We start from the raw sequence: 13,570 nt of genomic DNA on the forward strand, positions 1-13,570 counted from the left end.
TGATTAATGTGCAAACTATGATACATGTATACAATGAAATATTGTGCAGAGGTTAAAAATGTTTTCAGAGAGTATTTAAAGTGAGGCGAAATGCTCATGCTATAATTAAAGTGGGGGAAAAAGAAAGTACCTACACATATTAACATAGAAATACATAGAAAACACACCTTGCAGGGGATAAACAATGCAGGAAATAAAAACTTCTTTAGATGTATGTAATTGTAAGAATTTTGTTTTTCTTTACTATAATTTTCTGTATTTTTCAAACTTCATAAAATAATGAGTACATATTAGTATTATAATAAGAAAGTGTCATTAAAATAAGCCAGCAATAAATTTCCCTTTACAAAGCTGGGATATGCGCAAGTATGTGTGGATTTGTGCATGTGCATGTGTATAAAGATAGGCTTTTAAATTTACTGTTTTTCTGAAGAGAATTTTAACATATCTCCATGTCCTTTTCAGATAAACCTCAATTGTATGAAACACAAAGACATTTAAGGTAAGAAAAGTATTACTTACCTTGTTTTACAAGATTTATGTCCCCTTTTGATTTCTCCCAAAGGCCATAGCAGGTGCTACCTTTTGAACATAGTATTGTCCCATTTTCATGTGAGATACGACTCTCTCCTATCCCAAGGTCCTGTTGATATGGATCTTTAAATGCACATAGCCGTTCTTGATTCTGGGAAGCTAAAATAAAGAAAATAAGACAATGGTGAATTAATTTTATGATAATCTTTATAAAACATATTGTAATATCTTTTATTTGAATGACAATAAAAATTTCCCTACTAAATTCTCCCAATTCAAATCATTGAATAAGTTTGCAATTTTACACTTATTCAATAACTTTTTTCTGCTCATTAATTTGTAATCTTCAAGCAAAAGGCAAATTTTAAAACTCACTTCCCAAAAGCAATCCTTTCTTACTCAAATTATTCTTACCACTTTTCTCTTCTTAAATGATTTTGGTGTCCAAGTAAAGAAATATCAAGGCCAGTGTATGCTGAACACTGCCTTTTAATAAAATAAAAATAGAATTTTATATATAATTGATTAGTATTGGGTACAAAAATATTTATTCAACCTAAAAGTTCACATTTTTCCTTCTGACTGAAAAGAAATTAAAACATTTAACATTTTCAGGCCAGCGCCGCGGCTCACTAGGCTAATCCTCCGCCTAGCGGCGCCGGCACACCAGGTTCTAGTCCCGGTCGGGGCGCCGGATTCTGTCCCGGTTGCCCCTCTTCCAGGCCAGCTCTCTGCTGTGGCCAGGGAGTGCAGTGGAGGATGGCCCAGGTGCTTGGGCCCTGCACCCCATGGGAGACCAGGAAAAGCACCTGGCTCCTGGCTCCTGCCATCGGATCAGCGCGGTGCGCCGGCCGCAGCGCGCCGGCCGCGGCAGCCATTGGAGGGTGAACCAACGGCAAAGGAAGACCTTTCTCTCTGTCTCTCTCTCTCACTGTCCACTCTGCCTGTCAAAGAAAAAAAAAAATAACAAAACATTTAACATTTTCATAGGTCTCCAGAAATACACGAACTGTGAGCTCAAGGACCTGTGCCTAATGGCAGAGCCCTGAAACCCAGCCCATCTCTCCTGCTATACACTTAACTCCTTCATTCTTATTTCCTACCACACTCAGATGCTGAGAACTTTCATGACCTTTACACATAATAAACTTTCCATAATGTTCCCAATATCCAGCACGCCATTTTTCCTGAGCAACTCAGATTCATCTTCAAGACCCAGCTCTATTATCAACTCCTCAGTGAAGTTTATATGATAGATCATGCGCTATGCAATTCCAAGGCTCTTAACTCACATCTATTCTAGCATTGTTTCATATTGCAGAATTTTATCTGCTTACATACCTGTATCCCCTACCAAGCTGCAGGCTTATTTCACTGTTTCTTAGAGAAAGATCATGTTTATTTAATTCAATTTTACCTTCCACCAACAGTGTTACAGGCAGAAGTTTTCACATCTATAGAAACTGTATTCAATGCCATTTCCAACTTAAAAATGATAAAATCTAAGCAACAAAAATCTAGTACTTCTACTTCTCAATCATAATGAAGCTATAAAAATAGTATGAATGTAGAGGCAATATTTTATTATTTCTCTCCATATATACAAATTATCAAGAATAAAATAGTAATTTTCTCTTTACATATGCTTTCTGGATCATTACTTGTTAATCATTTACTTTATTTTATTCCCAGGAACAGATGCAGCATGTCTGGAATACTCAGCTGTCTTGCATTTCCCATTCCATCACATAAAACCACCAATAAAGCAGAAGAAATGGTATGGCATAGTTTTATCATGCCCCATCAGTGAGCTGTCATTACAGACATAAATCAGCAGCGGCATCACCCATTTCCTGAAAATCACTACTTTTTTCGCTTTTATGAGGAAGGGAAGAAGGGGAAAAAATAGCTATTATGAAGGAGGGCATTTGGCCTAGAGGTTAAGATCCCTACATCCTATATCAGAATTCCTAGGTTCTAGTCTCACCTCTCCTCCCAGTTTCAGCATCCTCTAATGCAGGTGATGGCTCAGGTAGCTGGGTTGAATGAATTCTGGGCTCTCTCTGTCTCTCTCTGACTCCCTCTCTCAAAAAAACAAATTTTTAATAACTGCAACTATGAAAAATATTAACTATTTGCCCTTTCTTTGTCATGATTTCTTAATATTGTTTGAATTGTCATGAAATAAAGCCATGTATTATTTATATATTTAAAAATAAGTGCAATGGAATTAATTTTGTAACATTAAGAAAAATGCTTTGGGGGCTGGCACTGCAGAGCAGTAGGCTAAGCCTCCACCTATGGTTCCGGCATCCCATGTGGGCATCGGTTCATATCCCAGCTGCTCCACTTCTACTCCATCTCCTTGCTTGTGGCCTAGGAAAGCAGTGGAAGATGGCCCAAGTGCTTGGGCCCCTACACCCATGTGGGAGACCGGAAGAAGTTCCTGGCTTCGGCCTGGCCCAATTCTGCTCACTGCAGCCATCTGGGGAGTGAACCAGTAGATAGAAGACCTTTCTGTCTCTCCTTCTCTCTGTGACTCTACCTCTCAAATAAATAAATAAAATCTTTTTTAAAAATGCTTTGATAATTATAGATTCATAGGAGGCCAAAAAGAAGTACAGAGGGAAATTCCATACACCCCTCATCAATGTCAATTCCCAGTCACTATTTGCTATCAAAACCACAAAACTGACATTAGCACAACCCACAGAATTTATTCCAATTTCACCAGTTACACATGCATTCAGGCTTCACCATTACCCTGACTACCTCATGTTAACCCTTGACAATCACACCATTCCCTACTCCTTATTCCTAACCTGTGAAACCACTAATCTGTTCTTTATTTCTATAATTACATTATTTCACAATCATTTCATAAAATAGAATCACACAGTATATATTCTTTTGAGACTGGCTTTTTAATTCAGAATTTTTTTGAGGTTTATCCAAGTTTCTTGTAATGGTATGGATGTACCAGTTTATTTACCTATTGACATTCTATTTAACTTTTTATCCTTTGAAGGTCATTTAAGTAGCTTCTACTTTTTGCCCATTAGAAATAAAGCTGTGGGACTGGCACTGTGGTGTAGTGGGCTAAGCCTCCACCTTTGGTACCAGCATCCCACATAGGTGCTGGTTCATGTCCTGGCTGCTCCTCTTCCAAATTCACTCTCCACTAATGGTCCTAGGAAAGCAGCGGAGGAAGGCTCAAGTCCTTGGGCTCCTGTACTCACGTGGGAGACCTGGAAGAAGCTCCTGGCTCCTGGCTTTGGACAGGCCCAGCTCTAGCTGTTGTGGCCATTTGGGGAGCAAACCAGAGGATGATAGACCTTTCTCTCTGTCTATAACTCTACCTTTAAATAAATACATAAATTTTTAAAACAAAGAAAGAAAGCCGCTATGGAGGCCAGCAGTGTGGCACAGCAAGTTAAGCTGCCACCTGCAACTTCAGTATCCGATATCAGAGTATCAGTTCCAGTCCTAGCTTCTCTGCTTCCAATCTAGTGTCCTGCTAATGCGCCTGGTAAGCCAGTGGATGACATCACAAGAACCTGGTCCCTGCCATGTATGTGGGAGACCACAATGGGAGTTCCTGGCTCCTGGGTTCAGCATGACCCAGATCTGGCTGCTGTGGCTATCTGGGGAGTGAACCAGTGGGTAGAAGATCTCTCTTTGTGTCTCTCCCTCTTTCTGTTGGTCTGGCTTTCAAATAAACAAATCTTTTAAAAAGATGCAAATGTCCTATATTTCACGTCTTATATTTAAAAAAAACTGCTATGAACATTTGTATATAAGTATAATTTTAATAGTAATTTAGAGCAAAACAACAGTAACATAATAAATTATGGTATCTGCAAAATGGAACCTGATATAACTCTACCAAAAGAATACATTGTGCTCTATCATATAAATTTGTCCAAAGCATTCAAAATCTCTAACTACTTCCAGTCAAGTTGACTTGCACTGTGGAATCATGGCTTAAAGAATCATTCATATAGTATTCCTTACATGTAAAGAAAGTTAAATGGGGCTGGCACTGTGGCATACCAGATAAAGCTGCCACCTGCAGTGGAGGCCAGTTTGAGAACTGGCTGCTTCACTTCAATCCAGCTCTCTGGTATGGCCATCAGAAGATGGCCCGAGTCCTTGGCCCCTGCACCACATGGGAGTCCCAGAAGAAGCTCCTGGCTTTGGATGGGCCCAGCTCTGGCCATTGCAGCTATTTGGGGAGTAAACCAGCAGATGGAAGACCTCTTTCTGCCTCTGCCTCTGCCTCTTGTCTCTGTATAACTCTGCCTTTCAAATAAATAAGTAAATCTTTTTAAAAAGAAGAAGAAAGAAAGAAGGTTAAATATGGGGCCAGCATTGTGGCATAGCAGTTTAAGCTGCTGCCTGTGACGCCAGCATTCCAGAGTGCTGGATGGAAGATCTCTTTCTATGTCACTCTTTCAAATAAATAAAATAAATCTTTAAAAAACATGTTTTTAAAAGAAAGTTAAATGTAACAAAATAATACTATATAATTATGGCATTAAACATCTGAGATGAGATTTCAGTTCAGGGATGTTTCTGTTGTAGTTGTTTAAACAAAGGCTAGAGCCACTGTAACAAGGTCAAAAGGCAAAGGGCACCCTCTTTCTCCTATGATGCCTTGATACCCAAGGCCCCTTTAATATAGAACTTTCTGTGGGCTAGCTTGTGCTAGAAACATGCCAAGTTTCAGATGGATTCTTCCATCTTTCCTTCTTACTTCCTTTTCCCTAAAATAAAAATAATCAAGCATTTGGAAAACAAGTTTGTGCATGAATATTGTGAATTTTCTTAAAACCTTAACAATACCAAGTACTGAGAAAGATGTTGACATTGACACACACACACACAAACACACACTCACACACACACACAAAATTGCTGGTGAAAAATGTAACCAGCCAGTATGAAAAAGTTTGATAGTTTCTCATAAATTTTTTTTAACTTTTATTTAATGAATATAAATTTCCAAAGTACAGCTTATGGATTACAATGGCTTCCCCCCCATAACATCCCTCCCACCCGCAACCCACCCCTTTCCCACTCCCTCTCCCCTTCTTATACTTACCATTTAACCCAGTAATCCAAATCTAGGTATTGACTCAAGTGTAATGATAATCTATGTTCATGCCTAAACCTTTACAAAAATATTTACAGTGGCTCTTTCTGTAATCACTCAAACTTGAAATAACCCAATTGTCCCTCAACTAAGGAATGGATAACCAAATATGACTCAGCAATAAAAATAATGAACTACTGACATGTAGAACAACATGGATGAATCTCAAACATGTTACATGAAATTAAAGAAGCTAGTCACAAAGTTATGCAACATTTTTTGAAAAGTAAAAGTACAAGGATAGTAAACAGATCTACCTTGTGGTTGCAAGGGGTTTGGTGGGCATGAAAGAAAAAAGCCAATTACAATTCAGCAAAAGGGAACTGTAGGTAGTGGAATTATTCTTTATTTTGATTGGGGTGTTTGTTACATAACTATGAATTTGTCAAAACTCACAGAACTGCTTTCCCAAAGGAGTGGGTTTTACAAACATAAATTTTAAACTACATTTAAAAATAATAAGGTATAGGGGCCAGCGCTGTGATGCAGTAGGTTAATCCTCCATCTGTGGCACCGGCATTCCCTATGGGCACCAATTCTAGTCCTGATTGCTCTCTGCTTTTGGATTGGCTCAGCTCCGGCCATTGTGGCCATTTGAGGAGTAAACCAGAAAATGGAAGACCGTTCTCTTTGTCTCTCCCTCTCACTGTAATTCTACCTCTCAAATAAATAAATGAAATCTTAAAACATTATAATAATATATTATTGATGGCTGGCACCATGGCTTACTAGGCTAATCCTCCGCCTGCGGCGCCAGCACCCCAGGTTCTAGTCCCGGCTGGGGCGCTGGGTACTAGTCCCGGTTGCTCCTCTTCCAGTCCAGCTCTCTGCTGTGGCCTGGGAGGGCAGTGGAGGATGGCCCAAGTGCTTGGGTCCCTACACCTGCATGGGAGATGGGGAGGAAGCACCAGGCTCCTGGCTTCGGATCGGCGCAGCGCTGGCCGTGGCAACCATTAGGGGAGTGAACCAACGGAAGGAAGACTTTTCTCTCTCTCTCTCTCACACACACATACACACACAAAGAAGAAATCAATGAAGAAAAATTTTATGATTTAGATTTTTTTTGGATTTTATATAGAAAGGGCTTTTTTTTTTGGTCTGTATCAATTAGAAATATAGTTCTGTAATTTTTTTCTTTTACTCATTAGGTTTTTTTTTTTAAGATTTATTTATTTGAAAGAGTTATAGATAATGAGGGAGAGACAGAAAATGAGAACTTCCACCTGCTGGTTCATGCCCCAAATGGCTGTAATGGCCAGAGCTGGACCAGGGTGAAAAGCCACGAACCTCAAACTCTTCACACAAGTGGCAGGGGTCCAAATACTTGGGCCATCTTTAGCTGCTTTCCCAGGCACATTAGGAGGGAAGGATACTGGAAGTGAAGCAGCCAGGACTGGAACCAGCGCCAACATACCAGCATTACAGGCAGCAAATAAACACAATGTGCCATTAGCTCCAGCCCCATTCATTAGGTTTTTGCTTTTGCTTCTTTTTTTTTTTTTTTTTTTTGAAGACTTACTTATTTATTTTGAAAAAAAAAAAAAAAAATGACAAAGAGAAAGGGAGACAGAGAGTCTATTGTCTGGTTCACTTCCCAAATGGCTACAGTGGCTTGGGTTCAGCCAGACTGAAAGCAGGAACCTAGAATTCATCTGAGGCTCCCATGTGGGAGACAGAGGTCCAAGTACTTGGGCCATCATCTGCTGCTATCCTAGGAGCATTAGTCCAGAGCTGGATTGGAAGTAAACAGCCAACACTTCAACCAGCACTAGGATATAGGATGCTGGTGTCACAAGTGGCTGCTTAACCCACTGTACCATCCCAGCCCTCTTCTGTATCTTCTGAAAGAATATGTTAGTGTGCTTTTTAATTCTTCTTTAAATGATTATTTAGGGCTTCAGTTATCTCTGGGAGGAGATACTTAAAATGAGTTTGATTTCATAAATATGCATGGCTACTTAAAATTTTTTTCTTTCTTTCTAAGTTTTCTGAGTTTCTGTTTTTGAAAAAGATATGTGTATTTCATATAAGTTGCCAAAACCGTTGGCATAAAATTGTTTAACATTCTCAAAAAAAAAAAAAAAAATAGAGCTACACAGGGCAGGCATTAGGCTTAGCGGTTAATTTGTCATTTGAGATGTCCCCAAGTGGCTCTATTTTTATTACTCAAAACGTGAAATAACCCAATGTCCCTCAACTAAATAGTGGCTGGGTTTGAGTACCAGCTGCACTCCCGACTCCAGCTTCCTGCTAATGTTCACCATGGAAAGCAGCATATGATGGCTCAAATAACTGAGGCCCATGTCACCCTTATTGGAGACCTGAACTGAATTCTTCCAGGCTCCTTGTTTTCGTCTGGCTCAGCCTCCAGCTGTTAAATGCATTTCTAAGTGAAACAGGGATAGAATATCTCTGTCTCTCTGCCTTTCAAATAAATGAAAATAAATTTAAAAAAATTTAAGCCATTAATACCTTAATGGGGGGCACATTCATGAACTCATCTTTTAAAAAGTACAGAGCTACTCTATAATGCAGCAATCCCACTACTGGTATATTATCCAAAGGAAATGAAAATTGTCTGCTGAAGAAAGATCTGCACTCCCATGTTTACTGCAGTATTAACTATAATAGCCAAGATATGAAACCAACCTAAGTGTCCATCAATAGATGAATGGAAAAGAAAGTGTAACGTGGGGGCAGGGTGAAATATTATTTAGTTATTAAAAAGCTGAAATATGTCATTTGAGATAGCATGGCTATACCTAGAGGACATTATGCTAGGTGAAAAAGCCAGGTACAGCAAGACAGACATCACATGATCTCACTCATGTGTGGACACTAAAAACAGAACATATTCTATATTTTAAAAAGGTAGATTATTTTTAGTATTCTCACCACAAAGAAATTATTAATATCTGAGGTGACAGATATGCTATTTTAATTTGGTCATTATACAACATAAACAGGTTACCAAAACATCATGCTATATCCTGTAAATTTATGTTTATAATATGTCAAAAAATTAAAAATAAACCAGGCTAAGATAAACAGGCTAAAAAGAAAAAATCAGGGCCAGCACTGAGGTGTAGTGGGTAAAGCTACCACCTGCAGTGCCGACATCCTGCATGGGTGCCAGTTCCAGTCCTGGCTGGTCTACTTCCCTATCCAGCTCCCTGCTAATGTGCTTGGGAAAAGCAGTGGAAGATAGTACAAGTACTTGGGCTCCTGCACCACACGGGAGACCCAGAAGAAAAGTCTTGGTTTCTGATTGGCCCAGCTCCAGCTGTTGCAGGCACCTGGGGAGTGAACCAGAAGATGGATGAATTTACTTTTCTATCTCTCCTTCTTTCTCTCTCTGTAATTTTGCCTTTCAAATAAATAAATCTTAAAAAAAAAAAAAAACACAAAGGGAAAAATGAAAAAAAAAATCACATAACCCTATTAATTGATGCAGAAGAACAAAGTCCAGCACTCATTCATGATGAAACTCAACAAACTAGAGGGAAACTTCCTGAACTTGATTGAAAAAAATCCAATAGTTAATATCATTCTTAATGACAAGAAAACAGATTTCCTGCTAATATCAGTATCAGGCAAGGATATTATCTCCTCTTATCACTCCTTTCAACATCATACTGGAAGGCCTAGATAATGCAATAAAACAAGAAAAAGGATAAAGGTATACTGATTGAGATGAAAGTAATTAAATTGTGTTTTTCTCACAAGATATGATCATCCGTATAGAAACCCAAAAAGAATTAACCAAAAAACACTAGAAACTAATAAGCAATCACAGCAAGTTTGAAGGATACAAAATGTGAAAGCAATTGCCTTGCTATGTAACAATGAACAAGAGAAATGTGAAATGTAAAACATATTACCACTTACATTAACACTCAGAAAATATGAAATAAGTATAAAACTATCAAAATATTTTTAACATGTTTATGAGAAAAACTACAAATCTCTAAAGAAAGGTATTGAGGACAGAAACAGAGAGGTATTGTCAAGATGTCAGTTATTTCAGTTCTTCCTAATTTGAACTATAGATTTAATGTAATCTCAACCAAAATTCTAGTAAGTTATTTCATGGACATTGATAAACTGATTCTAACATTTAAATGGGAGCAGGTGTTTGGTGCAGTGGTTAACATGCACTTGGGATGCCTACATTCTATACTGAGTGCCTGGATTTGACTTCTGGCTCCACTCCTGACTCCAGCCTCCTTCTAATGTCACCCTGGGAGGCAGCAGGTGGTGGTTCAAGTTTTTAGGTCCCTACTACCCACATAGGAGCCCCAAATTGAGTTCCTGGTTTCTAGCTTAAGCCTGGCCCAGTCTCCACTGTTACGGGTATTTGAAAAGTAAGTCAGCAGATGAGAGATATCTGTCTGTCTCTCTGTGTCTCTATCTTCCTTTCAAATAAATAAAATAAGTACAAATCTTTTTAAAAAATAAAATTTGCATGGAAACATAAAAGATATAGAATAACACAATATTGAAGAAAAAGAATAATGCTGGAGGTCAGGTACAACTGACTTAAAAGACTTACTATAAGTTACAGTAATCAAGACAGTATAGCACTGGTGAAAAGAGTAGAGAAACAGTTCAATGGAACAGAACACACAGCCCAGAAATAAACTTCTATAATACCGTCAACTGATCTTTGACACAGGAAAAAAAAGCAATATAATGGACAAAAGATAATATTTTCAGCACATGGTACTAAAATAACTACAAACTCACATGCAAAAACAACAACAACAACAACAACAACAACCCTAGACATTGACCTTACACCTTTCAGAAATATTAACTCAAAATGGACCACAGATTTAAATGATGCAAAACCATAAAAATCCTAAATGATAAAATCTAGGTAATCTTGGGTATGGTGATAAAACACCAAAGGCACGATCCATGAAGAAAATAATTGGTAAACAGCTTACATTAAAATTAAAATTTTCTTCTGGCAAAAGATAATGACAAGAGAGTGAGAAGACAAGCATGGACTAGAAGAAAATATTTTGAAAAGATTTATCTGATAAGGGATTGCTTTCCAAAATATACAAAGAACTCTTAAAACTCAACAATAAGAAAATGAACCACTTAATTAAAAAATGAACAAAAAATCTGAACAGAGACCTCACTGAAGAAGAGATACAGTCAATAAGTAAGCATATGAACACATATTCAACATCACGTCATTAGAGTTTTGTAAATTACTTCAACATGGAGATAATACTATAAACACATTAGAATGGCCAAAATCCAAAACACTGACAACAAATGCTAGTGAGACTGTGGAACAGTAGGACCCGTAATTTACTGCTGTAGTGCAAAATTGTACAGTCAGTTTGGAAAAATGTTCAGCAGTTCACTACAACACTATACATACCTTTACAATATGATCCAGCAACAACACTTCTTGGTATTTACACAAATAAACTGAAAACTGGTATCTACACAAAAACCCAACAGAATGTTTGTGGCAGTTTGCTTCATAGTTGCAAAGGCTTGGAAGCAACTAATAAGTCCTTCAGTAAATGAATGGATAAAAGATGCTACATCCTGACAACAGACTATTATTCGGCACTAAAAACAGATGAGCTGTAAAGCCACGAAAAGACACAAGAGAAAGCTAAAATGCATATTACTAAGTGAAAGAAGCCAATTCTAAAAGCCTACTTACTACATGATTACAACTATATGACATTCTGGTAAAGGCAAAACTATAGAGACAGTAAAAGGATCAATGATTGCCAAAGGTTGGGAGAGATAAAGACAAATAGAATACTAAGGCTTTTTAGGGTGGTGAAACTATTCTGGTAAGATACTAGAATAGCAGATCAATGTCATTATAGTACATCCGTCATCAAAATCTATAGTACATTCAACATCAAGAGTAAACCCAAATGTGAACTATGAACTTTGAGTGATGGTGATATTTCAATGTAGGTAATGTTTCAATGTGTGACAAATATACCACTGAATTGTGGAATGCTGGGACACTGATAGTGGAAAAAGCTGTGTGTGAGGATACATGGGAATATGGAAACTCTCCACACGTCCTACTCAGTTTTACTGTGAACCTAAGACTGCTCTAGAAAATAAAGACTGCGGGACTTCTGAGAACAATGCTTTATCTGATTAAGAAATCTCTGATGAAGAAAATTCAGGTATAAAGTAATCTGGTAAAGAAAAGGACACTGTGGTACAGTGGGCTAAGCCACTGCTAGGGACACCACAAACCATATTAGAATGCCTGATCAAAGACCTGGCACTCCACTTCTGATCCAGCTTCCTGACAATGCACATGGAAAGCAGCGGAAATACTTGAGTTCCTGCTGTCCACCTGGGAGATGAAATTCCTGATTCCTGGCCTCAGCCTGGCTCAGCCTCAGCTGTGTGACTACTTAGGGAATGAACCAGGTGGTGAAAAACCTTTCTGTCTCTTACTCTCCATCTGCCACTTTGCCTTTCACATAAATTAAAAAAAAAATTTTTTTTAAGTAACTCGGTAGGGATGGTTTTGAAGGATGTCAGTGGAAAGGTAAGGGTTCTTGCAGCAATATCACTCAAATAACTTCTAGAAGATGACAGAATGGTCTAACCTACTGAAGGAAAGTATGTATTATTTTGTAGCACACCATTCAAAAAAAGCATTAGTAATTCCTACGATGAAAATTCAAACTCTATATTTTGTGTTTACCAACAATTTATGAATAGGCAGAAGCACAAATGCCATCATTATTCAATGCCTATTCCATTCATTAGATGCAGATTTATAAGCACTTTACATCTTTAATTTTATAATAAACAGTGACAGATAAGAGACAAAAATATCCAACAATTTACTTTATCCTCGCATTCTATGTGTCTCCTTTATCTGTCTTTATCAATTTCTTTCTTATAACCACAAATATTCAGCAAAGCCAACTCTCCCAAAGAGATGCAGGCATTAACTTGAGCCATCACCTGCTGCCTTCTAGGGTTTGCATTAGCCATAAGCTGGAATCAGGAGTCAGAGTCAGCTTTGAGCTCAAGTACTCTGATACGGGATATGGGCATCTGATCTGGCTAAACATCTACTCTCATACTGGACTTCAAAGAACTTAAAATCTCATTTGATAATAAAAAAAAATTACATGCACCTGAAAATTTTAAAAGGCATTTTTCCTTCCTGAATTATAATTATCATATTCTACATGTCAGCAATTTTTAAAAAAATATTTATTTATTTGAAGACAGAGAGGGAGAGACAGAGACAGAGATCTGCAATCTGCTGATTCAATCCCCAAATGGCCAGAACAGCCAAGACTGGGCCAGGCCAAATCCAGGAGCCAGGAGCTCTATCCTGGTCTTCTACATGGGTGTCAGCGCCCAAGTAACTGGGCCAGTTTCCACTGCCTTCCTAGGTGCATTGGCAGGAATGCTGGATCAGAAACAGAGCAGCTGGGACTCAAACCAGCACTCTGATATGGAATGCTAGTACTGGAAGCAGTGACTTAGCCTATTGCAACACAACACTGGCTCCATTAGCAACATCCTTAAGAATTCTTGGAAAGGAGGCGGGTATACCAGGTAAAAGAAATAAAAATAGGGGCAGGCATTGTGGTGCAGTGGTTAAGTTGCTGCTTGAGACATCTGTATTCCATATCAGAGTGTTTGGGTTCGAGTCCTGGCTTCACTTCCGATCTAGCTTTCTACTAATGCACATCTTGGGAGGCAGCAGCTGATGATTCAATTACTTGGGACAATGCCATCCGTACGGACACCCACATGGAGTTTCAGGCTCCTAGAGTTGAGGCATTTGGAGAGTGAACCAGTGGATGGAAAATCTCCCTCTCTGTTACTCTGCCTTTTAAATAAAATACAATT

At 38.3% G+C, this 13,570-nt stretch overlaps 1 protein-coding gene across 2 annotated transcripts in view; it reads right to left on the reverse strand.

The window, feature by feature from the left end:
- Positions 1–13,570, reverse strand: part of BMPR2 (bone morphogenetic protein receptor type 2) — a 166,587-nt gene that overhangs the window by 86,925 nt on the left and 66,092 nt on the right. For both annotated transcript variants that reach the window (XM_008258990.5, XM_008258989.5), the window contains exon 2: positions 523–693. In XM_008258990.5, coding sequence (XP_008257212.3) covers positions 523–693 — 171 coding nt within the window. The remainder of the gene's footprint in view (positions 1–522; positions 694–13,570) is intronic.

Source organism: Oryctolagus cuniculus, chromosome 3 (assembly GCF_051225735.1).
Source record: "Oryctolagus cuniculus isolate XC-2025 breed Fujian yellow rabbit chromosome 3, ASM5122573v1, whole genome shotgun sequence".
NCBI lineage: Eukaryota > Metazoa > Chordata > Mammalia > Lagomorpha > Leporidae > Oryctolagus > Oryctolagus cuniculus.